The following is a 25,473-nucleotide window of genomic DNA, read 5'->3' as shown; positions in this document are numbered from 1 at the left end:
ATAGGGGACTACATAGGCGACAAAATGTAGTTTTTTTTCCTGCCATGGAAGTGCACTTGTATACCGAGGAGGAAGCCATTTGCATTACAGCCGTGCATGAGGATTCAAAATGGCGTCTCGGCTCGGTTTTCCCTTTCGGGCGCTCTCGTTTTCTGTTAGAATTTGGTAAAGAAAAAATAAATATATTATTTACCAGCTTAAGGTCGGTTCGTATGGTGAAATACCGTGACCTCAGCCTTAAATACTGAACTCGACCCAGAGGGCCTCACTCAGTACTTTCAAGACTTTGTTCACGGTATTTCATGATATGGACCTCCCAGCTGGTAAATTATATATATATATATATATATATATATATATATATATATATATATATATATATATATATGAGATGATTGATTTAAACACAAACCGCTTTTTAATAAAGATAAATTATTTTAAATATCTGTCTGTCTGTCTGCCTGCCTCTGTTACACTCTCTACCTGCCTTTTTGTGTTGCTCTCTCTCCATCTGTCTGTCTCACTCTGTCTATCTATGTCTCGCTTTGCATCTCTCTCTGTCTGTCTGTCTCTTCCTTTGTCTCTCTCTTCAATCTCTCTCCCCAAGCTCTATCTCTCTGTCTGTCTTTCTGTCTATCATCTGTCTCTTTCTTTCATCTCTCTTTATATATATATATCTCTTTGTCTCTGTCTCTCTACCTCTCTCACTTTGCCTCTCTCTCTCTGTCTTTCTCTCTGTCTATCTATCTGCCTCGCTTTGCCTCTCTCTCCGTTACTCTCTCTCTCTTTGTGTCTGTTTATCTGTCTCTCTCTCTGTCTATCTAGCTACCTCTCTCACTTTGCCTCTCTCTCTGTTGATCTGTCTCTCTCTTTGTCTCTTGCTCTCCCCTCTCTCTCTGTTTATCTGTCTGTCTCTGTCTGTCTCTCTCTGTCAATCTATCTCTGTCTGTTTATCTAGCTGTCTCTCTTTCTCTCTCTCTTCTCTCTCTCTTACTGTCGATATCTATCTATCTATCTATCTATCTATCTATCTATCTATCTATCTATCTATCTATCTATCTATCTATAGATATGTGTTATAAGATGCATTATCTCCTCAACTCTCCACCAGCTGTACCTCAGTCCTCCATCACTGCAGATGACTTTATGGTCTTTTTTGAGGAAAAGATCATGGCCAGCCGTAACTCCTTCACCCACCCCTTCCCATGTTCCCTGTCTCTTCCCCCTTGTTCTCTGCTTTTTCCCCTCTTTCCACTTCTGATGCCTCCCAGCTCCTGCTCTCTCACCCTCCTACCACTAGCACCCTTGACCCTATCCCCTCATCCCTCCTCCTGACATCCCTCCATTTATCACCTCCCTTGTCAGCTCCTTCTTGTCCTCCAGATACTTTCCCTCCAGCTTCAAACGGGCCCACATCACACCTCTGCTGAAAAACCCCCACCTTGGACCCCTCTGTCATCCACAACTACCACCTGGTTTCTCTTCTCCCTTTCCTATCAAAGACACTTGAACATGCTGTTGCTAACCAACTCTCCTCTTTTCTTTCTCAGAACAACCTCACTGTAAAACATTTCAAATGGGTTTAACTTGGAAATGCAAGTTCTCCTGCTGCCTTGAAAATGCAAGTTAACTCAATTTGACGATTATCTTTGTTTCAACCCAGAAAAAGTTTCAATTAGTCAAGACAACTAAATAATTCAGGTCTAACCTTTGAAAACTTGCACAGATTAGTTCAAATTCAAATACTTTTCAGAGCTCATTGAGTTAAAGAGAAAAAGTAAGTGGACATAACAAGACTGAAATGTTTTACAGTGCTCCTGGATCCTCACCAGTCTGGCTTCCGAGCCGGACACTCAACCGAGACTGCACTTCTCTCCATCAGTGAGGCACTTCATGCAACACATGCTGCCTCCCTCTTCTCGGTCCTGATTCTCCTTGATCTTTCTGCTGCATTTGACACTGTCAATCACTCCATCCTCATGTCACCCCTGTCAGCACTGGGGATCTGCAAGACAGCCCTAGACTGATTCAAGTCCTAGCTCTCTGGTTGCTCCTTCCAGGTTACCTGGTCTGGTACTGTATCAGCACCACGCCCACTTACCACTGGTCCCTCAAGGTTCAGTCCTTGGTCCGCTTCTCTTCTCCCTCTACACCCAGTCTCTCGGCCCAAGTATCTCTGCTCATTGTCCATCCTACCACAGCTATGCTTATGATACCCAACTTTTTCTCTCTTTTCCTCCTTCGGACACAAAGGTCACCGCTCACATCTCTGCTTGCCTATGTGACATCCAAAGCTGGATAGACAACCATCGCCTGAAGCTCAACCCAGGCAAGACGGAGGTAATTTACATTCCCGCTCCATCCTATCCACCCCTGGACATTGTCATCTCTCAGGGGGACAGCTCAAGGTCACCTTCACCCAGCGTGAAGAACCTAAGGGTCATGTTCAATGACAAACTCTCCTCAGCAAACATCGCTGCAGTGATCTGTAGATTTCTCCTTTACAACAGCTAAAGGATCTGCCCTTTTCTCACCACCTACTCTACTCAGCTCCTGGTCCAAGCACTGATCCTCTCTTGCTTGGACTACTGCAGCTATCTTCTTGCTGGCCTTCCAGCATCTGCCATCAGACCCCTGCAGCTCATCCAGAATGCTGCAGCTCACCTGGTCTACAACCTCCCTCATTCTTCACATGTCACCACTCTGCTTGCTGACCTGCACTGGCTACCTGTCGCAGATCATATCAAATTTAAGACATTGGTGCTAGCTTACTAGGCTGTCAAGGGGTTAGGGCCAGCATACCTCTGGAGTCTGATCTGCCCCTACACACCAGCCAGATCCCTAGGCTCCATGACTACTGGTCACCTGGCCCTTCCTCCTCTCTGCTCCTGCCCAGCCCACTCAAGACTGCTGTCTGTCCTGGCTCCCCATTGGTGGAATGACCTTCCCATTGAGGTCAGAACTGCCAACTTCCTGACCACCTTCAAGCACAGGCTCACAGACTGAAGGCAAGGCAAGTTTATTTATATAGCGCATTTCATACACAGTGGCAGTTCAATGGGCTTTACAGAGGTAAAGACAAAACAGTAAACAATAGAAAATAAAATTACATAAAATAAAGGGGGAAAAAGAGAGAAAAAAAATAAAAAGAATGAAACAATAGTAGAAATAAAATAATAAAATGAAGTAAAAGTTCAGTAAAAAAACCCAGAAGAATAAAATAGAATAAAAGTTAAGTAAAGTTTAAAACATGCAAAGACTGTAAAAGTTAAGTAAAGTTTAAAACATGTAAAGATGATGATATTTATCAGTTAGCAGAAAGCATCTGAAAACAGCTTGGTCTTTAATCTAGATTTGAAGCTGCCAACAGCAGGAGCATTTTTGATGTCCTCTGGGAGTTGGTTCCACAGCTGTACTGCATAGTAGCTAAAAGCTGCTTCACCACACTTTGTTTTAACAACAGGTTTTATCAGTAAATTTTGCTGCTGCGATCTGGTAGATCTGATTGGGTTAGGCCGCTGCAACATATCAGAGAGGTAATTGGGCCCTGTACCATTTAGAGATTTGTACACCAGCAGCAATGCTTTAAAGTCAATTCTGTAGCTTACTGGAAGCCAGTGAAGGGACCTTAGAATTGGAGTAATGTGCTCTGTTCTTTTTGTTCGTGTGAGAACCCTAGCCGCTGCATTTTGAATCACCTGAAGTCGTTTGATGGTCTTTTTTGGCAGGCCTGTCAAAAGGCCATTGCAGTAGTCAACCCTACTAGAGATGAAGGCATGTATAAGTTTTTCCAGATCATTTTTTGACATAAGTCCTCTTAGTTTGAAAATGTTTTTTAGGTGATAAAATGCCGTTTTAGTGATTGCTTTCATGTGACTGTCAAAGTTTAGCTCGCTGTCAATGAAAACACCAAGATTTTTAACCATATCTTTTGTTTTAATCCCTTTTGTGTCAAGAATAGTGGTAATCCTGAGTCTTTCATCTTTTTTCCCAAATAGAATTACTTCTGTTTTATCTGTGTTCAGCTGAAGAAAATTTTGTGACATCCAGTTGTTGATTTGGTTGATACACTGGTAGAGACATTCAAGGGGGGCATAATCATTAGGTGATAGAGCAAAATAAATTTGGGTGTCATCTGCATAGCAGTGATACAAAATTGAGTTGTTCTTGATAATTTGTCCAAGTGGGAGCATATAAAGGTTGAATAGTAATGGTCCAAGGATCGACCCCTGGGGGACACCACAGGTCAAGGACATTGATGTTGAGGTACAATTTCCCATGGTAACAAAGAAGCTTCTATCTTTTAAGTATGATTTTAACCAATTGATAACTTTACCAATCAACCCAACCCAGTGTTCAAGTCGATATAGCAGTACGTTGTGATCAACAGTATCAAAAGTTGCACTGAGGTCCAGTAACACCAGGACAGAATAAGACTCACCTCTTCAGGCTGCACATCTCCCCTGCTTCCCTGCCCACTGTGTATTGGTCAAGATCAACCCAGTTTACTGTCTAGCCTGGGGTTAGCCATTTGAGTTCTCTATTTAGGCATACTTTGTATTGTTGGTTTGTTTCCTTGGCTGTTTGTTGAGTCTTGATACTTCAACAGGACATTACACTGAGTATTATTCTATCACTTCTTCGATTGGCACTAGAACTTTTTTGTCTAGAAGTTCAGCACTTTGTGTATCTGACTTTTGCACTCATTGTATGTCGCTCTGGATAAGAGCATCTGCTAAATTTCATGTAATGTAATGTAATAAGCAGTGTTTATAACACTGATCCACACTTATTGAAATCCTAAAAGTGTTAAGAAATTAACGTTGGTTTTTTGTTTTTTGTTTGTTTGTTATTTCAATTATTCTATTTTTATTTATTGCATTGCCTGTTTGCACCGTGGGTCAGAGAGGACTGAAATTTCATCTGTGCTGTATGTCGAGCATGTATAGCATATTTGACAATAAAGTTGACTTGACTTGACTTGCACATCATTTCCACTGTTCTGTTTCTCACAATATACAACCCCGATTCCAAAAAAGTTGGGACAAAGTACAAACTGTAAATAAAAACGGAATGCAATAATTTACAAATCTCAAAAACTGATATTGTATTCACAGTAGAACATAGACAACATATCAAATGTCGAAAGTGAGACATTTTGAAATTTCATGCCAAATATTGGCTCATTTGAAATTTCATGACAGCAACACATCTCAAAAAAGTTGGGACAGGGGCAATAAGAGGCTGGAAAAGTTAAAGGTACAAAAAAGGAACAGCTGGAGGACCAAATTGCAACTCATTAGGTCAATTGGCAATAGGTCATTAACATGACTGGGTATAAAAAGAGCATCTTGGAGTGGCAGCGGCTCTCAGAAGTAAAGATGGGAAGAGGATCACCAATCCCCCTAATTCTGCGCCGACAAATAGTGGAGCAATATCAGAAAGGAGTTCGACAGTGTAAAATTGCAAAGAGTTTGAACATATCATCATCTACAGTGCATAATATCATCAAAAGATTCAGAGAATCTGGAAGAATCTCTGTGCGTAAGGGTCAAGGCCGGAAAACCATACTGGGTGCTGTTAGGGTTTTGCTGGGATTCGAACCTGGTTCGTTGGTGTGATAATCCAGCAAACCCCCACTAGGCCACCAGGGGGATGACTCAAATGCAGAGGCGTGAGGCGGAAGTAGAAAAAGAATCAAAAGGTTTATTTAAACTATATACACTATATACAGGGCAAAACAAAAGACAAAAAAAAACCAAAGAGTATAATCCAAAAGAAAAGCAAAGTGCAAAAATTCAAAAGCTAAGAAGATCAAAAAACACAGTACAAAGGAAACTGGAGATAAACATAACAGCACAAAGACTCCGTGACAAGAGGACTGAACTCAGGGGTATAAATAGACAAACTAATTAAGGACACAGGTGAAGATAATTAGGCAATTAACACAAACACAAGACACAGGAACAGTGGCGGCCTCTAGAGGCCAAAATAAACACGACATGAAAAGGAAATAACAGCGGCCTCTAGAGGCCAAAACAGTCCTAGTCCTAACAGGACCCCCCCCTCTAGGAGCGTCTCCTGACGTTCCCAGGGCGATCCGGATGGGCCGAATGGAAGTCCCGACATAGTTCTTTATCAAGGACATCCCGAGCAGGAACCCAGCAGCGCTCCTCAGGACCATAGCCCTCCCAGTCCACCAGATATTGCAACCCGCCGCAGACCCGGCGGGAGTCAAGCAGGCGATTCACAGTGAACACAGTCTGCCCCTGGAAGATGCGGGGGGGTGGGGGGTTCCTAGGGGCAGGGGCATACGTAGACGTCAGTACGGGCCGTAACAGGGAAACATGGAAAGTGGGGTTGATCCTCAGAGTCCGGGGCAACTGGAGCCGGTAGGAGACAGGGTTCACCCTGCGCACCACTTTGAAGGGGCCAATGTAGCGAGGAGCAAGCTTGCGGTTCTCCACCCGCAGTGGAAGGTCCTTAGTGGACAGCCAAACACGCTGCCCAGGGCGGAAAGCGTGTGCAGGTCTTCTATGGCGGTTGGCCTGAGTCTGGTTGGTTCTGGAGGTCTGTATGAGGGTCTTCCTGACCTTGCTCCAGGTCTTGCGACACCGTCTCACATATTGGTTGACCGAGGGCACCCCCGCGTCCTCCTCCTGGTCCGGGAACAGAGGTGGCTGGAACCCGAATTGGCACTGGAATGGCGACAGCTTGGTGGCCGATGACTGCAGGGTGTTGTGGGCGTACTCCGCCCATGGCAGCCAGGTGCTCCACGATGTCGGGTTATCCATAGCCAGGCCTCGCAGGGTGGTTTCCAGGTCCTGGTTGAGCCTCTCCGTCTGACCATTGGACTGTGGGTGAAACCCAGAGGAGAGGCTGGCAGTGGCTCCGATGACCTTGCAGAACCCGTGCCACACTCGGGAGGAGAACTGGGGCCCTCGGTCTGAGACGATGTCCTGTGGAAGACCAAAGACTCGGAAGACATGATTAAACAAAAGTTTCGCAGTTTCAAGAGCAGAGGGGAGTTTGCACAGTGGTATGAAGCGGCAGGCCTTGGAGAATCTGTCAACTAAGACCAAAATGACCGTGTTACCTTGTGACTCAGGGAGACCCGTGATAAAGTCGACTGCCACGTGGGACCAGGGACGCCGGGGAATGGTCAGAGGATGCAGGAGACCCTGGGGACGCTGTCGTGGGTTCTTGGTTCTGGTGCAAACCTCACAGGACAGGACAAATGACCTTACTTCCTTCTCCATGTTAGGCCACCAGAAGCGTCTTTTCAGGAAGTCCAGGGTCCTCCGAGCTCCCGGGTGGGCGGTGAGAGGGGAAGAGTGACCCCACTGGAGAACCTTGGCCCGGGCTTGATGTGGGACGTACAAGAGGCCTGGTGGCCCCGTCTCAGGACCGGGGTCCTGGCGTTGGGCTCGTCGGACAGCCTCCTCAATACCCCAGCGGACAGGGGCCACAATCCGGGACACAGGGATAATAGGCCCGACTTCATTCTCCCTGTTAGTGGCAGAGAACAGTCTGGACAGTGCGTCAGGTTTGGTGTTCTTGGAGCCGGGGCGGTATGAGAGGGTGAAGTCAAACCGACTGAAAAACAGGGCCCACCTAGCCTGTCGAGGGTTCAGTCTCTTGGCTTGCTGGAGGTACTCCAGGTTCTTGTGGTCAGTCCAAACCAGGAATGGATGTTGTGCTCCCTCCAGCCAGTGCCTCCACTCCTCAAGGGCCAGTTTGACCGCTAGCAGTTCTCGATCCCCCACATCGTACCGGGACTCAGCAGGACTCAGGCGGTGGGAGAAGTAAGCGCAGGGGTGCAGCTTTCCTTCCGAACGTTGAGAGAGCACCGCGCCGACACCACTGTCCGAGGCGTCCACCTCCACGATGAATGGTTGGGAGGTGTCCGGGAGAACCAGAATGGGTGCCGTGCAGAAGCGGTCCTTGAGGTCTTTGAACGCCTTTTCTGCCTGAGGAGACCAGCCATAAGATCCACCTGTCCCTTTGGTGAGGTCTGACATGGGTGCTGCCACAGAACTGAAGTTCCTGATGAACTTGCGGTAGAAGTTAGCGAATCCTAAGAACCGCTGAACCTCCTTAATGGACTTGGGAGTAGGCCAATCCCGGACGGCCAGGGTCTTGGCAGGGTCCATTTGGAGTTGGCCTGTCCGTACAATAAATCCCAGAAAGGAGACCTCGGGAACATGAAATTCGCATTTCTGGGCCTTGGCGAACAGATTGTTCTGTAGCAGCCTCTGGAGAACCTGGCGGACATGGTGGCGGTGCTCCTGCACGGTCTTGGAAAAGATAAGGATGTCGTCGAGGTAGACAAAAACGTATAGGTTAATCATGTCCCTTAAGACGTCGTTGATTAGGGCCTGAAAAACAGCTGGTGCGTTGGTGAGTCCGAAGGGCATCACCTGGTATTCGTAGTGCCCAGACGGGGTGTTAAAGGCAGTCTTCCACTCGTCTCCCTGTCGGATACGGATGAGGTGGTATGCGTTCCGTAGGTCCAACTTGGTGAAGACGGTGGCGCCTTGGAGCAGGTCGAAAGCTGTGGACATCAGCGGAAGGGGATATCGGTTGCGCACAGTGATCTTATTCAGGCCCCTGTAATCAATACATGGTCGGAGCCCCCCATCCTTCTTGCCGACAAAGAAGAAGCCGGCTCCAGCAGGTGAAGTGGAGGGTCGAATAAACCCAGAGACCAGGGCATCTTTGAGGTATTCCTCCATGGCCTTGCGTTCTGGCTGAGAGAGTGAAAACAGTCTGCCACGAGGAGGGGTAGTCCCAGGGAGCAAGTCGATGGCACAGTCGTAGGCCCGGTGCGGAGGAAGAACGGCGGCCCTGCTCTTGCTGAATACCTCCTTGAGATCCCAGTACTCTGTGGGAACTTGAGATAACTCGGTGAGATCAGGGGGCTCGGCAGGAGACACAGGAGAGCTAGAGAGCAGACAAGAGGCATGGCATGCAGGGCCCCATTCCACAACCTGGCTTGTTACCCAGTCTATGCGAGGGTTGTGGCGAGTAAGCCAAGGAAGGCCTAGAATAACTGGGAACTCAGGTGAAGGAATCAGGTGCAGGGATATTTCTTCCTTGTGACCTTGAGACTGGAGGAAAACTGGAGAAGTAACTTGGGTGACTCTTCCATCACCTAACGCTTGGCCATCGAGGGCAGACACAGACAGTGGGACTTCAAGAGGTGCAGTCGGAATATTGATGCTTTGGGCGAAGTGAATATCCATAAAGTTCCCAGCCGCCCCTGAGTCTATCAAAGCTTGACAAGAGTGGACAGACTCACCCCAGGAGATGGAGACCGGGATGTAGATTCCTTGGCCAGGGAGTCCGGGAGAGAGGGTAGGCCCCGTCACAACCCTCCCTCGGCTGGACGGGGCGGTCCTTTTCCCAAGAGTTCGGGACATGATGCTCGGAAGTGACCAGGCTTGCCACAGTAGATGCAGCACTTGTCCCTCCTTCTGCGCTCCCTCTCAGATGCGGAGAGGCGAGTACGACCCACTTGCATGGGTTCTGGACAGTCACTGAAGGAGGTAGACGGTCTCCAGGTAGAGGTAGGGAGGCTGGGGGGGCTCAAGGCTTGGTGGCGTTCTCTCATCCTGTTGTCCAGACGAATAGCATGTGAGATGAGGGTTTCGAGGTCACTTGGGCATCCAATAGAGGCCAGACCGTCCTTGATGGGGTCAGACAGACCATGGTGGAAGGCTGACACCAGGGCAGTCTCGTTCCATCCACTTACTGCTGCGAGTGTTCGGAACGAGATGGCGTAATCTGCGACGCTTCCTCCTTGCCGGATGGACATGAGCTTTCGGGCTGCGTCGGTACTGATGTCTGCCTGATCGAAGACCCGAAGCATCTCTTCAGAAAACAGCTGGAAATCAAAGCACTCAGGTCCCTGTCTTTGCCAGATAGCAGTAGCCCAGGCTCGCGCCTTACCAGCTAATAAGGTGATCACAAAGGCAATCTTGCGGCGATCCGTAGTGTAGGTGGTAGGCTGAAGCTCAAAGGTGAGTTGACACTGGGTAAGGAACTCTCGGCACTCACTGTGCTTGCCGTCATACCTCTGTGGTGCAGGAAGGCTGGGTTCGCGAGGTGAAGAAGGCAGCATTGCAGGAGGCACTGGAGCAGGAGTGGGAGCTGGATCAGGAGCAGGAACTGGATCAGGAGATGCAGGCAGAGATGTCAGCTGTGCCAGGGTTTTCCCAATTTGCTGAAGCAGTTCCTCGTGGCGAGCGAGGGCCTCACGTTGGCTGGTGAGCGTACGTCCATGAGCGTCCATGGTCGCTCCGAAGCGTGTCAAAGCTGCCATAATTCCCTGAAGGTTGGCCGGGTAGACAGTTGAAGCAGCCTCTGCTGAGTCGGTCATGACGGAGTCTTTCTGTTAGGGTTTTGCTGGGATTCGAACCTGGTTCGTTGGTGTGATAATCCAGCAAACCCCCACTAGGCCACCAGGGGGATGACTCAAATGCAGAGGCGTGAGGCGGAAGTAGAAAAAGAATCAAAAGGTTTATTTAAACTATATACACTATATACAGGGCAAAACAAAAGACAAAAAAAAACCAAAGAGTATAATCCAAAAGAAAAGCAAAGTGCAAAAATTCAAAAGCTAAGAAGATCAAAAAACACAGTACAAAGGAAACTGGAGATAAACATAACAGCACAAAGACTCCGTGACAAGAGGACTGAACTCAGGGGTATAAATAGACAAACTAATTAAGGACACAGGTGAAGATAATTAGGCAATTAACACAAACACAAGACACAGGAACAGTGGCGGCCTCTAGAGGCCAAAATAAACACGACATGAAAAGGAAATAACAGCGGCCTCTAGAGGCCAAAACAGTCCTAGTCCTAACAGGTGCCCGTGATCTTCGGGCCCTTAGACGGCACTGCATCACATACAGGCATGCTTCTGTATTGGAAATCACAAAATGGGCTCAGGAATATTTCCAGAGAACATTATCTGTGAGCACAATTCACCGTGCCATCCGCCGTTGCCAGCTAAAACTCTATAGTTCAAAGAAGAAGCCGTATCTAAACATGATCCAGAAGCGCAGACGTCTTCTCTGGGCCAAGGCTCATTTAAAATGGACTGTGGCAAAGTGGAAAACTGTTCTGTGGTCAGACGAATCAAAATTTGAAGTTCTTTATGGAAATCAGGGACGCCATGTCATTCGGACTAAAGAGGAGAAGGACGACCCAAGTTGTTATCAGCACTCAGTTCAGAAGCCTGCATCTATGATGGTATGGGGTTGCATTAGTGTGTGTGGCATGGGCAGCTTACACATCTGGAAAGACACCATCAATGCTGAAAGGTATATCCAGGTTCTAGAGCAACATATGCTCCCATCCAGACGACGTCTCTTTCAGGGAAGACCTTGCATTTTCCAACATGACAATGCCAAACCACATACTGCATCAATTACAGCATCATGGCTGCGTAGAAGAAGGGTCCGGGTACTGAACTGGCCAGCCTGCAGTCCAGATCTTTCACCCATAGAAAACATTTGGCGCATCATAAAACGGAAGATACGACAAAAAAGACCTAAGACAGTTGAGCAACTAGAATCCTACATTAGACAAGAATGGGTTAACATTCCTATCCCTAAACTTGAGCAACTTGTCTCCTCAGTCCCCAGACGTTTACAGACTGTTGTAAAGAGAAAAGGGGATGTCTCACAGTTGTAAACATGGCCTTGTCCCAAATTTTTTGAGATGTGTTGTTGTCATGAAATTTAAAATCACCTAATTTTTCTCTTTAAATGATACATTTTCTCAGTTTAAACATTTGATATGTCATCTATGTTCTATTCTGAATAAAATATGGAATTTTGAAACTTCCACATCATTGCATTCCGTTTTTATTTACAATCTGTACTCGAGTTGAGGGGGGGATGGGGGGGATGCCATCCCCCCTGGGATAAAAAATGGTCAAAATCATCCCCCCTCTAAAACGGGCATCCCCCCTCCCTTCCCTTGAGCAATTTTATCAATAAATGTGGACATTACTTCTATTTAACATTGGAATTAGAAATGCCATTCCATGTAGCTTTGCTGAAACTGAGCATACAGTAAGCTACCGCGAGAGAGGGCGCGCGCAAGCGAAGCGTTTGAGGAGGTGACATTCAGTTGGGGTTCCGTTATTTTTTATTTCATTCGGCGTCAGTGACAGCAGCGGATTGCAGCATCATGGCCAAGCGGAGTGGACAGCAAGACCTAAGCAAGTTCGGATTTAAGATCGCAAGAAAAAACATTTCAGGAGGTAAGTCAAGAGTTACGAATATCAGTCACACTTTCTGTGAGCCCACTATCATGCTGTAAAGTTACCGATATGTAGCCTAATTTGTGGGCGGCGGATAACAACACAGCTATCATAATGAATGTTAGTTTGGAGTCTATCCAGCTATCGATAGCTTACTCAGGTTCATGTTAGCTTTGATTTCTTGTATAAAGCCATTAATTTAATCAGCCTGGACATCCGTTTGTTATTCTTCAGGCAACAAAAAGTGTTATTCAAGACAGGAAGGCTAAAATAAATGACACTAGCAGTTTTGAAGGCTTCATTGCCTCATTAGAGAGCCGGTCACAACATGTAAGGCTGATTTACAATTTACTGTTGCTTGTTTTAGATTATTGGTTCCCTACCTACCTCTGTATTTAACTCAATGTTCCCAATGTTCAGCTTTGAATAAAAATTCTATTGATATGATATGAAAAGATTCAGTTGTTCATTTACATTGCCTTCTGAGGTTTTAATAAATTATTTACCAAACGATTTAAAAGGAGGGCGGCACGGTGGTGTAGTGGTTAGCGCTGTCGCCTCACAGCAAGAAGGTCTGGGTTCGAGCCCCGGGGCCAGCGAGGGCCTTTCTGTGCGGAGTTTGCATGTTCTCCCCGTGTCCGCGTGGGTTTCCTCCGGGTGCTCCGGTTTCCCCCACAGTCCAAAGACATGCAGGTTAGGTTAACTGGTGACTCTAAATTGAGCGTAGGTGTGAATGTGAGTGTGAATGGTTGTCTGTGTCTATGTGTCAGCCCTGTGATGACCTGGCGACTTGTCCAGGGTGTATCCCGCCTTTCACCCGTAGTCAGCTGGGATAGGCTCCAGCTTGCCTGCGACCCTGTAGAAGGATAAAGCGGCTACAGATAATGAGATGAGATGAGATGAGATGAGATGAGAGTTAAAAGGAGCCTACCATGACTATGAAGTTACACTTCAAATTTGTCATCTGCATTTCACCCTAATATGGAGAATGTGGTCGGTATGTCAGCCAGGAGACTGACTAAATATGACACGACATCCACACTGTGCATGTTTTACAGTAAAATACCAGTGTATTATGTTTTTTGCAACAATAAAAAGGGTACACAGTGTGTACTACACTTTATCAGCACAAAATACTGTATGTCTGGTAAATAAACAAGGTCCACAGACCTACGTTGTGTGCAAACCCTCCTAAAAGCAAACCAGTTTCCCACCGATGGACTGACTGATGGGTCGACACGGGATTAAAAATTTCACCATCCCCCCGGTTTGATTTTACAACTTGAGCACTGTTTACTATGGAGCCCCTCAAGGGACATGGAATAAAAAAAATTAAGTAAAAAAAAAAAACCTATGTACTTTTGCGAGATCTCGCAAAACTTTTTGCAAGATCTCGCAAAATCTTAAAGGCTTATGGACTGGTGGTGGTAGCCCGGTCATTTGGGAATCAACAGGATGTCAGGAAGACCAACGAGTTATGGAGGAGGATTTGGAGCAGTTTCTGCGGTCAAGAGGGATCCCTCAAGCAGACATCATCCGCATGACAAGAGACAAGGTGGGCAAAGAATTAATTCAGTCACCAATAACGCTAGAAACTAGCTTGGAGGAAAGCGGAGTTAGCAATAATAGTTAGCTGTAATGTTAGCGCTCCACGTGAATTATGCCATTAGCTAATACAGTATATTATCTTATCATTTTACCGTATATTAAGTTGTTCTTCTCATGCCACAAAAGTGGACATATCTGTGACATAATGCTAGGGCAGGAAACACACGAGAAGCTACACAGAGGCTACAGTCGTTGAATACGAAGCACGAAGCACGAAACCATACTTTTGAAAGGCTCAAATATCCCGTGCCGAGGATTGCAGTAGCTGCAAATACTAAGAAAGTACTGTGCGTAGTGTGACAGTGTGACGGCTCAAATGGCGTTAAGATGTAGGCTTGAGTCGAACATCGCACTGAAACGTAAGCAGTGAGCAGAAAACACATTTAGACGTCCGTTTGTTACTGGTTTATTAACACTAATGTTGGCGAGTCCTAAACAAATGTAAATAACTACATCAAAATATCAGGGAGGCAGTTAAATCAGTCAACAGATCACTGACAGACAATTGTTTTTTTACTGAAGTAGTCGTATGAATAGAACAGATACAGATAATATACTGTATTAGCTAATGGCATAACTTCACGTGGAGCGCTAACATTACAGCTAACTTACTATTAATGCTAACTCCGCTTTCCTCCAAGTTAGTTTCTAGTGTTATTCCAATCTCTGATTTATTATGTGACTGAGGTTTGTTACTGGTTTATTAACACCATAACGTTGGTGGGTCCTAAACAAATATAAAAAAATAAAAAAACCTACATCAAAATATCAGGGAGGCAGTTAAATCAGTCAGCAGATCACTGAATTGTTTTTTACTGAAGTATTCGTATGAATAGAACAGATGCGCTGTCACTGTTCATTTACTATTGAGCTGAACTTATTTAATTTAAAAGACAAATATTATACAACCCCGATCCCAAAAAAGTTGGGACAAAGTACAAATTGTAAATAAAAATGGAATGCAATAATTTACAAATCTCAAAAACAGGTATTGTATTCACAATAGAACATAGACAACATATCAAATGTCGAAAGTGAGACATTTTGAAATTTCATGCCAACTATTGGCTCATTTGAAATTTCATGACCGCAACACATCTCAAAAAAGTTGGGACAGGGGCAATAAGAGGCTGGGAAAGTTAAAGGTACAAAAAAGGAACAGCTGGAGGACCAAATTGCAACTCATTAGGTCAATTGGCAATAGGTCATTAACATGACTGGGGATAAAAAGAGCATCTTGGAGTGGCAGCGGCTCTCAGAAGTAAAGATGGGAAGAGGATCACCAATCCCCCTAATTCTGCACCGACAAATAGTGGAGCAATATCAGAAAGGAGTTCGACAGTGTAAAATTGCAAAGAGTTTGAACATATCATCATCTACAGTGCATAATATCATCAAAAGATTCAGAGAATCTGGAAGAATCTTTGTGTGTAAGGGTCAAGGCCGGAAAACCATACTGGGTGCCCGTGAGCTTCGGGCCCTTAGACGGCACTGCATCACATACAGGCATGCTTCTGTATTGGAAATCACAAAATGGGCTCAGGAATATTTCCAGAGAACATTATCTGTGAACACAATTCACCGTGCCATCCGCCGTTGCCAGCTAAAACTCTATAGTTCAAAGAAGAAGACGTATCTAAACATGATCCAGAAGCGCAGACGTCTTCTCTGGGCCAAGGCTCATTTAAAATGGACTGTGGCAAAGTGGAAAACTGTTCTGTGGTCAGACGAATCAAAATGTGAAGTTCTTTATGGAAATCAGGGACGCCGTGTCATTCGGACTAAAGAGGAGAAGAATGACCCAAGTTGTTATCAGCGCTCAGTTCAGAAGCCTGCATCTCTGATGGTATGGGGTTGCATTAGTGCGTGTGGCATGGGCAGCTTACACATCTGGAAAGACACCATCAATGCTGAAAGGTATATCCAGGTTCTAGAGCAACATATGCTCCCATCCAGACGACGTCTCTTTCAGGGAAGACCTTGCATTTTCCAACATGACAATGCCAAACCACATACTGCATCAATTACAGCATCATGGCTGTGTAGAAGAAGGGTCCGGGTACTGAACTGGCCAGCCTGCAGTCCAGATCTTTCACCCATAGAAAACATTTGGCGCATCATAAAACGGAAGATACGACAAAAAAGACCTAAGACAGTTGAGCAACTAGAATCCTACATTAGACAAGAATGGGTTAACATTCCTATCCCTAAACTTGAGCAACTTGTCTCCTCAGTCCCCAGACGTTTACAGACTGTTGTAAAGAGAAAAGGGGATGTCTCACAGTTGTAAACATGGCCTTGTCCCAACTTTTTTGAGATGTGTTGTTGTCATGAAATTTAAAATCACCTAATTTTTCTCTTTAAATGATACATTTTCTCAGTTTAAACATTTGATATGTCATCTATGTTCTATTCTGAATAAAATATGGAATTTTGAAACTTCCACATCATTGCATTCCGTTTTTATTTACAATTTGTACTTTGTCCCAACTTTTTTGGAATCGGGGTTGTATCTGTTATAGACTAATTTTATATCTGCTCTGCAGAAGAAATTAATATAATGGACTTTGTGTAAAGTAAACCAGTTCTCTGCCCTTTCCCATTGCCTTTACACTTCTAATTTATGTTCAAGTAAGCATTTCAAGTATTTAACCTAATATTTTCTGTTTGCAGGTGGACAAAGCAGTCATTTCTATTATGACTGATGAGCAAATGGCCAAATACATCAGTTCATATGGTGACCGAATATCTGTCCCTTCCTTCTGCAAGCAAACAATGTCCAGCCCTGATAAAGACCCCGTCCACACGTAGCCGGGTATCTGCTAAATCGAAGATATTTTTCTACGTTTTGGCCTGTCATCCACATGAAAACACATCAAAAACGAATATTTAAAAAAACTCCGGGCAAAGTGAAGATTTTTGAAAACTCCGTGTATGCCTTTTCGTGTAGACAGAGATAACTGGAGTTTTGCGTTTTAGAACGTCACAATCTGCGCCAAAAAAATGACAACAAATCTGCCCTGACGTCAAACGTGCTACCTTTGTTTACTGCAGAAGCCAGATTAAGCATGGACAAAGAGTAATGGATCGGAGTAGTGCCTTGAAAGCGTTAATTATTGTGCAGGTGCTATTTACATGTTTAATTTTAGAAGCCCAACTACTGCTCCAAAAACAGGGTCAATATGTCCACATATTTGCTTTGACAAGATTCCCAATCAACGTTTTCTTGTGTCTTTTGAAGTTTATACTCCAAAATTGTGTTTAGAAGCAATTCTGTCTCCGAGTCTGTCCAGACGAACAAGCTTGGCGCCATGTTTTATGTTTAGGCGGAAGTGACGCCAACAGAGGGCTATTCTGATGTGATTAGGGGGTAGGATTTGGGGAAATAATGCCATCTACAGGTTTGGAATGCTTATGAATGTGATTGAAAACGCAGATGTTCGGTTATGTGTGGAAGGGATTTTTTTCGAAGACGAGGTGGTGTGGATAAAACATTTTTATAAACGGAGGGGGGGGGGAAATGTTCGGTTTTAAAAATACCCGGCTACATGTGTACATGGCCAAAGAGACTCTTATACAAAGAATAAGAGATAAAATAGAAACTCGGAAAATGAGCTCAAGGAGAAAAGGTGTGCAAAACCCAGGAGAGGGTATGTCAAGACAGAGAAACCTCTCAGCAGAAAAGTCTTCTAGGAAGATTGAAATTGGATGGCTTCACTTTGATAAAAATGAATATCATCAATTGAGAACCAACAATGGTGGAGGAACAAGACATGTATCTGTAGAAAAAACATCAACTGTTGCTCAGATTTTGGAGCTAGGAAGGGAGCTGTTTTTCCCAAATGGGCACTCAACCAAAGGGCATACTGATGACTTTACCTTTGAGGTCTGTGATTTTAAAAGAAAGCAAATTCCTTTAGATCAGTGATTCTCAAACTGTGGTACGCGTACCACTAGTGGTACGTGGGCTCCATTCTAGTGGTACGCCAAAGAATCACTTAATTAAATATAAATAAAATAAAAAAAAACTTGAAATACTATCCATAATATCCGAATGGATGAAAAATATCTTATCAACCGATGACAAGAAAATGAAAGGAGATACAAATTAAGTTAATAATTTTAAAAAGTTTGCAAGTGCTTCTGGGTAGCCATATGTAGCGTACGTACGCATTCCCGCCGGTTCTGCTGACAGACGGTTATCCGCCATTGGTAGACTAGGCTGTGATGGGAAAAGGTGGAGGTGGCTTTGCTAATTATGACGAGTAGGACAAAATTACTGTCGTGGCTTAAATCCGCGAATGGGAGCGAGGATCAGGAGAGAGGGAGAACTGAAGAGGACGTGTGTGAGCTGAGCGCGGATGCTAACGACAGTGGCAAAACCAGCCCCAGAACTGCTAGCAAACGGCAGAAACCAGTGAGGAGGAAGTATGACGAAAAATACATAAAACTGGGATTCATTTGGAGCGGGACAGAGGAGCTGCCCAGGCCGCAGTGTGTTGTATGCGAGGACGTTCTGAGCAATGAGTCCATGAAACCGTCGCATCTCAAACGGCATCTTACAACCAAACACACAGCACTAAAGGACAAACCAATGGATTTTTTTTTACGAAAACGTGATGACCTGAAGCAGTCCAAGTCCACCATTCTGTCCTATGGTACACCCGTAGCCAAAGCACAGGAAGCTTCATATCGTGCCAGCCTCCTGATCGCCAGAGCCGGTAAGCCGCACACAATCGGGGAACTGCTGTGTTTGCCATTAGCCAGAGAGATGACACATATCGTGTGGAGAGAAAGCTGCCAGAGAGTTAAACTTGGTGCCGCTTTCAAATGACACCGTGTCAAGGAGAATAAACGACATGGCTGACGATGTTAAAAAGACACTGATTGAGCGCATTAAGAACAGTAGATATTTTACCATACAGCTTGATGAGACTACAGATGTTGCAGATTTGGCCAATTTATTTGATTCATTATTTAAGGACAGTGTTTTATTTTCCTATATTTAAACACAGTGTTACTGTTCAAAGTACTGTGTGTAATGTTACAGTGGCCAACAATATTAAATATACTTGTTAAATAAAACCTCCGCCTTGTTTTTAATGAATACTTAGGCCTACTACGCTACTGTATTTTAATGTCGGTCATTATGGTGGTACTTGGAGAGCCAAGTATTTTCTGAGGTGGTACTTGGTGAAAAAAGTTTGAGAACCACTGCTTTAGATAACACAGTTGGCAGACTGTACGAACAAACAAAACTGAAGCTGCTTAGATTTTACATTTGCACTAAAGAGGAAGGACCTTCACCAGATCAGTCTTCAACTGAAGAGGATTACTGTGAAGCTTCATCTGTCAGCATCCCTGAGGGAGCAGGTTCACAGTTGACCAAGGATGGATCTCACCTTGATGTACATGACTCCATTACAGATCCACTGGATCATGGACACTCATCTGACAGTGACATAAGCCAACAGGTCTGTGGCAGTAGGAATAACATTTTTTATAATGTAACAACAGGAGGGCGGCACGGTGGTGTAGTGGTTAGCGCTGTCGCCTCACAGCAAGAAGGTCCTGGGTTCAAGCCCCGGGGCCGGCGAGGGCCTTTCTGTGTGGAGTTTGCATGTTCTCCCCGTGTCCGCGTGGGTTTCCTCCGGGTGCTCCGGTTTCCCCCACAGTCCAAAGGCATGCAGGTTAGGTTAACTGGTGACTCTAAATTGAGCGTAGGTGTGAATGTGAGTGTGAATGGTTGTCTGTGTCTATGTGTCAGCCCTGTGATGACCTGGCGACTTGTCCAGGGTGTACCCCGCCTTTCGCCCGTAGTCAGCTGGGATAGGCTCCAGCTTGCCTGCGACCCTGTAGAAGGATAAAGCGGCTAGAGATAATGAGATGAGATGAGGTAACAACAGGAAGTTATGACAAATTGAAAGAGATTTTGCTTGAAGATTAAACTTCGGGTAGTACCTTCATTCAAAGATAATGCTTATGTATTTCATAAAACACAGAATGAGATGCCAACAATGGGAAACACTTATTTTCTCACCAGTAAGAAATAGGGTTTAATAGTTTTAATAGGTTTTAGCTTCTTTGAGCCATATGCATTTTTTGCATACCGTCTGATCTTAAATGTTTCTCTATTCCATGATTTTTAATTACTGCTGACAATAACTGTGAAAATGTGTCTTTTATTTATTGCAGAATCTCCATTTCCAGTTGCAACAAAGACCCAAACGAAAAGCAGTGTCTGAGACTGTGACAGCACAAGGTCCAAGAACATCACAACCCTTTCGTTCAACCCCAAAAGACATTGAAACCATTCACACTGGACAGCGGCAGGACACCAATGCAAATAATTATGATTTGGAAGTGCACTGGAATAATCTCCAACCTTCTAATGATTTCAATGACTCCATTGATATTGTTGACCTCACTGGAGCAGCTCCTAATGTCTCCCTACAAACAGAGCCTGAGCACATCCGTCAAGTTAATTTTGATGAGGAACCAGTAGCAGATGATGCAGATACAGTCCTATGGGATCCAGAAGATGACCTCAGCAGAGCAGATGGAGATGAGGCAGTTGTAATCACATTGCACTACATCAACAGTGAGGATATCACACAGGTAATACAACCCCGATTCCAAAAAAGTTGGGACAAAGTACAAATTGTAAATAAAAACGGAATGCAATGATGTGGAAGTTTCAAAATTCCATATTTTATTCAGAATAGAACATAGATGACATATCAAATGTTTAAACTGAGAAAATGTATCATTTAAAGAGAAAAATTAGGTGATTTTAAATTTCATGACAACAACACATCTCAAAAAAGTTGGGACAAGGCCATGTTTCCCACTGTGAGACATCCCCTTTTCTCTTTACAACAGTCTGTAAATGTCTGGGGACTGAGGAGACAAGTTGCTCAAGTTTAGGGATAGGAATGTTAACCCATTCTTGTCTAATGTAGGATTCTAGTTGCTCAACTGTCTTAGGTCTTTTTTGTCGCATCTTCCGTTTTATGATGCGCCAAATGTTTTCTATGGGTGAAAGATCTGGACTGCAGGCTGGCCAGTTCAGTACCCGGACCCTTCTTCTACGCAGCCATGATACTGGAATTGATGCAGTACAGTATGTGGTTTGGCATTGTCATGTTAGAAAATGCAAGGTCTTCCCTGAAAGAGATATTGTCTGGATGGGAGCATATGTTGCTCTAGAACCTGGATATACCTTTCGGCATTGATGGTGTCTTTCCAGATGTGTAAGCTGCCCATGTCACATGCACTAATGCAACCACATACCATCAGAGATGCAGGCTTCTGAACTGAGCGCTGATAACAACTTGGATCGTCCTTCTCCTCTTTAGTCCGAATGACACGGCGTCCCTGATTTCCATAAAGAACTTCAAATGTTGATTCGTCTGACCACAGAACAGTTTTCCACTTTGCCACAGTCCATTTTAAATGAGCCTTGGCCCAGAGAAGACGTCTGCGCTTCTGGATCATGTTTAGATACGGCTTCTTCTTTGAACTATAGAGTTTTAGCTGGCAACGGCGGATGGCACGGTGAATTGTGTTCACAGATAATGTTCTCTGGAAATATTCCTGAGCCCATTTTGTGATTTCCAATACAGAAGCATGCCTGTATGTGATGCAGTGCCGTCTAAGGGCCCGAAGATCACGGGCACCCGGTATGGTTTTCCGGCCTTGACCCTTACGCACAGAGATTCTTCCAGATTCTCTGAATCTTTTGATGATATTATGCACTGTAGATGATGATATGTTCAAACTCTTTGCAATTTTACACTGTCGAACTCCTTTCTGATATTGCTCCACTATTTGTCGGCGCAGAATTAGGGGGATTGGTGATCCTCTTCCCATCTTTACTTCTGAGAGCCGCTGCCACTCCAAGATGCTCTTTTTATACCCAGTCATGTTAATGACCTATTGCCAATTGACCTAATGAGTTGCAATTTGGTCCTCCAGCTGTTCCTTTTTTGTACCTTTAACTTTTCCAGCCTCTTATTGCCCCTGTCCCAACTTTTTTGAGATGTGTTGCTGTCATGAAATTTCAAATGAGCCAATATTTGGCATGAAATTTCAAAATGTCTCACTTTCAACATTTGATATGTTGTCTATGTTCTATTGTGAATATAATATCAGTTTTTGAGATTTGTAAATTATTGCATTCCATTTTTATTTACAATTTGTACTTTGTCCCAACTTTTTTGGAATCCGGGTTGTAATTCTGTGATGAGATTCGGAACATTTTGCAGTATAGAAATAGACTTATTTTATCACATTATTGTACTGGCACACGAATGAATAGGTCATGCTCCTACTAATATATATCATTTAACGCTCTTAAGGCAGGCATATTTGCTCAGATTGATTCTCCATTTTTATATCAAATTTCTATATAAAAAATTTTCCTGAACTTGTCTTTCTAATGTATAGTACTATATCATGCACAGCGTGTCTTAAAAACTGAAAAGTCAACAAAGTCCCTTTGAATTGATTCCTGGGATTGGGCAGCAGCTCAAATAAGCATTTTATGACTTAATGATGTTTTTCTGTTTTGGGAATTTTAGAGGTTTGCTTTTTTTTCCCCATTTCTGAACATCTGTGGATTTTTTATGACTATCCTCTGACGTAGACAGCTAATTTGGAAATACTTTTATAAATTCCAGTCTGCAATCACATCACAGACTTTAGGGTCAACATGTCTCCTGTCATTTATACATTGTATTTTATGTGGGAAATATACTTTATTAACAATATCTTGTTAATAAAATAAAACCATCAATACATCCATTGACGCATATGCCATATGGTTTCAGTTTATCATAAGAGTCAATATGCCAAATGAAGTTTGGCCCTTTTGAAAAGTAGCTCCGTCGTCTGAGACGTCTTGTCTGCCTTAACGACACTCCTCTCGGCTCAAGCTCCTTCAACACCAAGCGCACGTCTTCTTTCCTCACTCGTAGTCCATGTTCTCTGCATTTAGCAAACATCCAGCGGTAACCATGAAGCTGTCCAGATGATCGTAGTTGGTTGCTAATGAATTCAACCAGGACCACCAACTCACAGAACGTTTTCCTCCAAAAGTGTCCTCGTTCGTTAAGGAGTCGCTTCAGATGTCTCTCACTAATATGAAAGCCGTGTTTATCGGCAAGTACTGATTTTATGTCTTTATATTTGAGGCCAATCTCAAAATAAAACTCCATGCAGGTCTCCTACGGGTGAACGCTCTCCATTATTGTTTACAATCTGACCAGCTATCGGAAATAAATCAGGCTGACCCGGAAGTACATCAGCTTAACTTTAGCGAGATCTCGCAAAAGTTTGCGAGATCTTGCAAAATGTTTTGCGAGATCTCGCAAAAAGTTTTGCGAGATACCGCAAAGATTTTGCAAGATCTCGCAAAAAGTTTGCAAGATCTCGCAAAAGTACATAGTTTTTTTTTTACTTTGATTTTTTTTTTTTTTATTCCATGTCCCTTTAGGGGCTCCGTAGTTTACAATGTGTACTTTGTCCCAACTTTGTCTTGTTAATAAAATACATTGTATTTTATTCATTCTTCAGAGTACTGAGATGAATGGACTCCCATTGCCCTCATCTAATGACCTGCCTACACTAGCTCTGGAGTCCATAGATGGGGAGGCAGTGCAAACTGCACAGGTAAGATGCTGATACTGATACTGATCTGATACTCTAGGAATCAGCTTTTAAAAACATTTCTGTAATGTCTGTGAGGCTCTGGAGTAGCTCTGACGGGTCAGTAACTTTGATGAGGTCATATTGATACTACTACTACTACTACTACTACTAAAAGTTAGAATATTTTCACCCTTGCTTCATTGATTAAACACTCTAGTTTTGTGGATGTTTTGTTCTTCTCACAGCACAGTGGACCGACTCTTTTACCACAAGATCCAAGCAGCCAGCCTTCGCTATCAACCTCACCTGACAACCCAGGGAATCCAGAGAACACGCGGCGTGCATCAATTCGTAGGATTAAAGTCGTTGAACATCTTTTGTCTGTATTTATGGACAGTAGCATAATGTATTTGACTCTTAAGATGTACTTTGTAAATGAAAACGCTATTGATGATGCTGGAGTGTCAAGGGAGGTTTACACTGCATTCTGGGAACAATTTCTTGAGCAGTGTGAAGGGGAAACGGAGCGAGTGCCGAGGCTGAGGCCAGACTTCTGTGAGGCTGAATGGCAAGCGGTTGGGCGGATCTGGGTGAAAGGGTTATTAGACCACGGTGTCATGCCCGTGAAGCTCTCAAAGGCTTTCATTTTAGCCTGTATTCATGGCATTGACTCAGTTGATGTAGACGTCCTGATGACGTCATTTTTCAATTTCCTTCCTCCTGTTGAGAGATCAGCTGTTGAGAAGGCTCTCCAGGGGACAATGGAGGAAAGTGATGAAGAGGATTTGCTTGACCTCTTTACGAGGATGGGTTCCCATTTCCTCCCTCCAAAGAACAGCATGCAAAGTGCCATAGAAACAATGGCTCACAAGGCTATTCTACAAGAGCCAAAATACATAATCGATTGGTTCTCCACACCCATGGCAGTTTTGCAGCATAAACTGTCAGACAAAGGAAGTGTATTGTCTCTGTATGAGGCAAAGAAGGCCACAGGCAAAAGAGTGTCGCAGCTTTTGGAAACAACAAACATGGTGCTGTCACAGAGAGAGCAGGCAACCTTTAACCATCTCCAACGTTACATAAAAAATGCTGACCAAACTAAAGCTGAAAAAATCCTGCGTTTCTGCACTGGTTCATCTGTCATGTGTGTTGACAAAATCATGGTATGCTTTAATGCTGAAACTGGACTAAACAGAAGGCCTGTTGCTCATACCTGTGGTGCCACCCTTGAAGTACCCTGCACATACAGCTCTTACCCTGAATTTCGTACAGAATTTGACAACATCCTGTCCAGTAACTACTTTCAAATGGACATCCTCTGAACCTGAGAGGGCAGTCCTGATCGACACCCAGTCCTGCGACACTCGTTTGCCTGAGAGGGCAGTCCTGATCAGGCCTCATAGGAACAGGCCTCTGTTATATGGCTGATCATATTCTTGTTCTTGATCAAGTTCTTGTTTTCACATCTAAACATTTGATGCACTTTACTGTGTGTAGGGGAATGTGCAATTCTATTTTATTTTCTTTGTCTTAATTTCTGAATTTTAAATGTGCATCTTAATTGTATTAGTGTCATACCAGTTTGATTACTCTGGAAAATCTGCAGAAATGTTATTAAACATTGTTATTAAACATGTCGGTTGTCTGATTTCAGATTTCTAGGCCAATTTCAGATGAATTAGTAACCAAGACAGCAAGTTTACAAAGAAGTGTTTTTAAAAACAATAGTGCTTTTCATGACCAGCAGTTCAATAGCCAAAGATGTTATCCTATCATAAAACGTTGAGAAAACAGAATATTCACCTTTAGAGATTAGACATTTTAATTGTACAGTTTAAATTCATACAATACAATACTGACATTAGCTTCATTATATACATGGACTTTTAGGGTGTATTCAGACCAGGATAGTTCGATAGTTCACTTGCTTTGGTCCA

The 25,473-nt window shown here is 43.9% G+C and overlaps 1 protein-coding gene across 1 annotated transcript; it reads left to right on the top strand.

The window, feature by feature from the left end:
- The first annotated feature begins 1,083 nt into the window (after window positions 1–1,083).
- Window positions 1,084–24,351, top strand: LOC132886320 (uncharacterized). The gene is made up of 6 exons (XM_060920866.1): window positions 1,084–1,180; window positions 19,109–19,359; window positions 20,081–20,503; window positions 23,462–23,557; window positions 23,782–23,875; window positions 24,046–24,351. Exons 1-6 carry the CDS (start codon window positions 1,084–1,086, stop codon window positions 24,048–24,050), a joined length of 966 nt encoding a protein of 321 aa, XP_060776849.1. The 3' UTR covers window positions 24,051–24,351.
- The last annotated feature ends 1,122 nt before the right edge of the window (window positions 24,352–25,473 follow it).

The sequence above is a fragment of the Neoarius graeffei genome, chromosome 5 (genome assembly GCF_027579695.1).
Source record: "Neoarius graeffei isolate fNeoGra1 chromosome 5, fNeoGra1.pri, whole genome shotgun sequence".
NCBI classification, from domain to species: domain Eukaryota; kingdom Metazoa; phylum Chordata; class Actinopteri; order Siluriformes; family Ariidae; genus Neoarius; species Neoarius graeffei.
The sequence above is the reverse complement of the archived record's forward strand: the minus strand, read 5'-3'. Positions and strand labels throughout refer to the sequence as shown.

What these genes read in the sequence shown, in the direction of transcription:
- LOC132886320 (XM_060920866.1), top strand. Translation starts at nt 1,084, where the DNA reads ATGCATTATCTCCTCAACTCTCCACCAGCTGTACCTCAGTCCTCCATC. An exon ending in ACAGTGACATAAGCCAACAG is followed by an intron (nt 19,360 to 20,080) that starts GTCTGTGGCAGT and finishes TATTTATTGCAG; the next exon opens with AATCTCCATTTCCAGTTGCA. An exon ending in ACAGTGAGGATATCACACAG is followed by an intron (nt 20,504 to 23,461) that starts GTAATACAACCC and finishes TTCATTCTTCAG; the next exon opens with AGTACTGAGATGAATGGACT.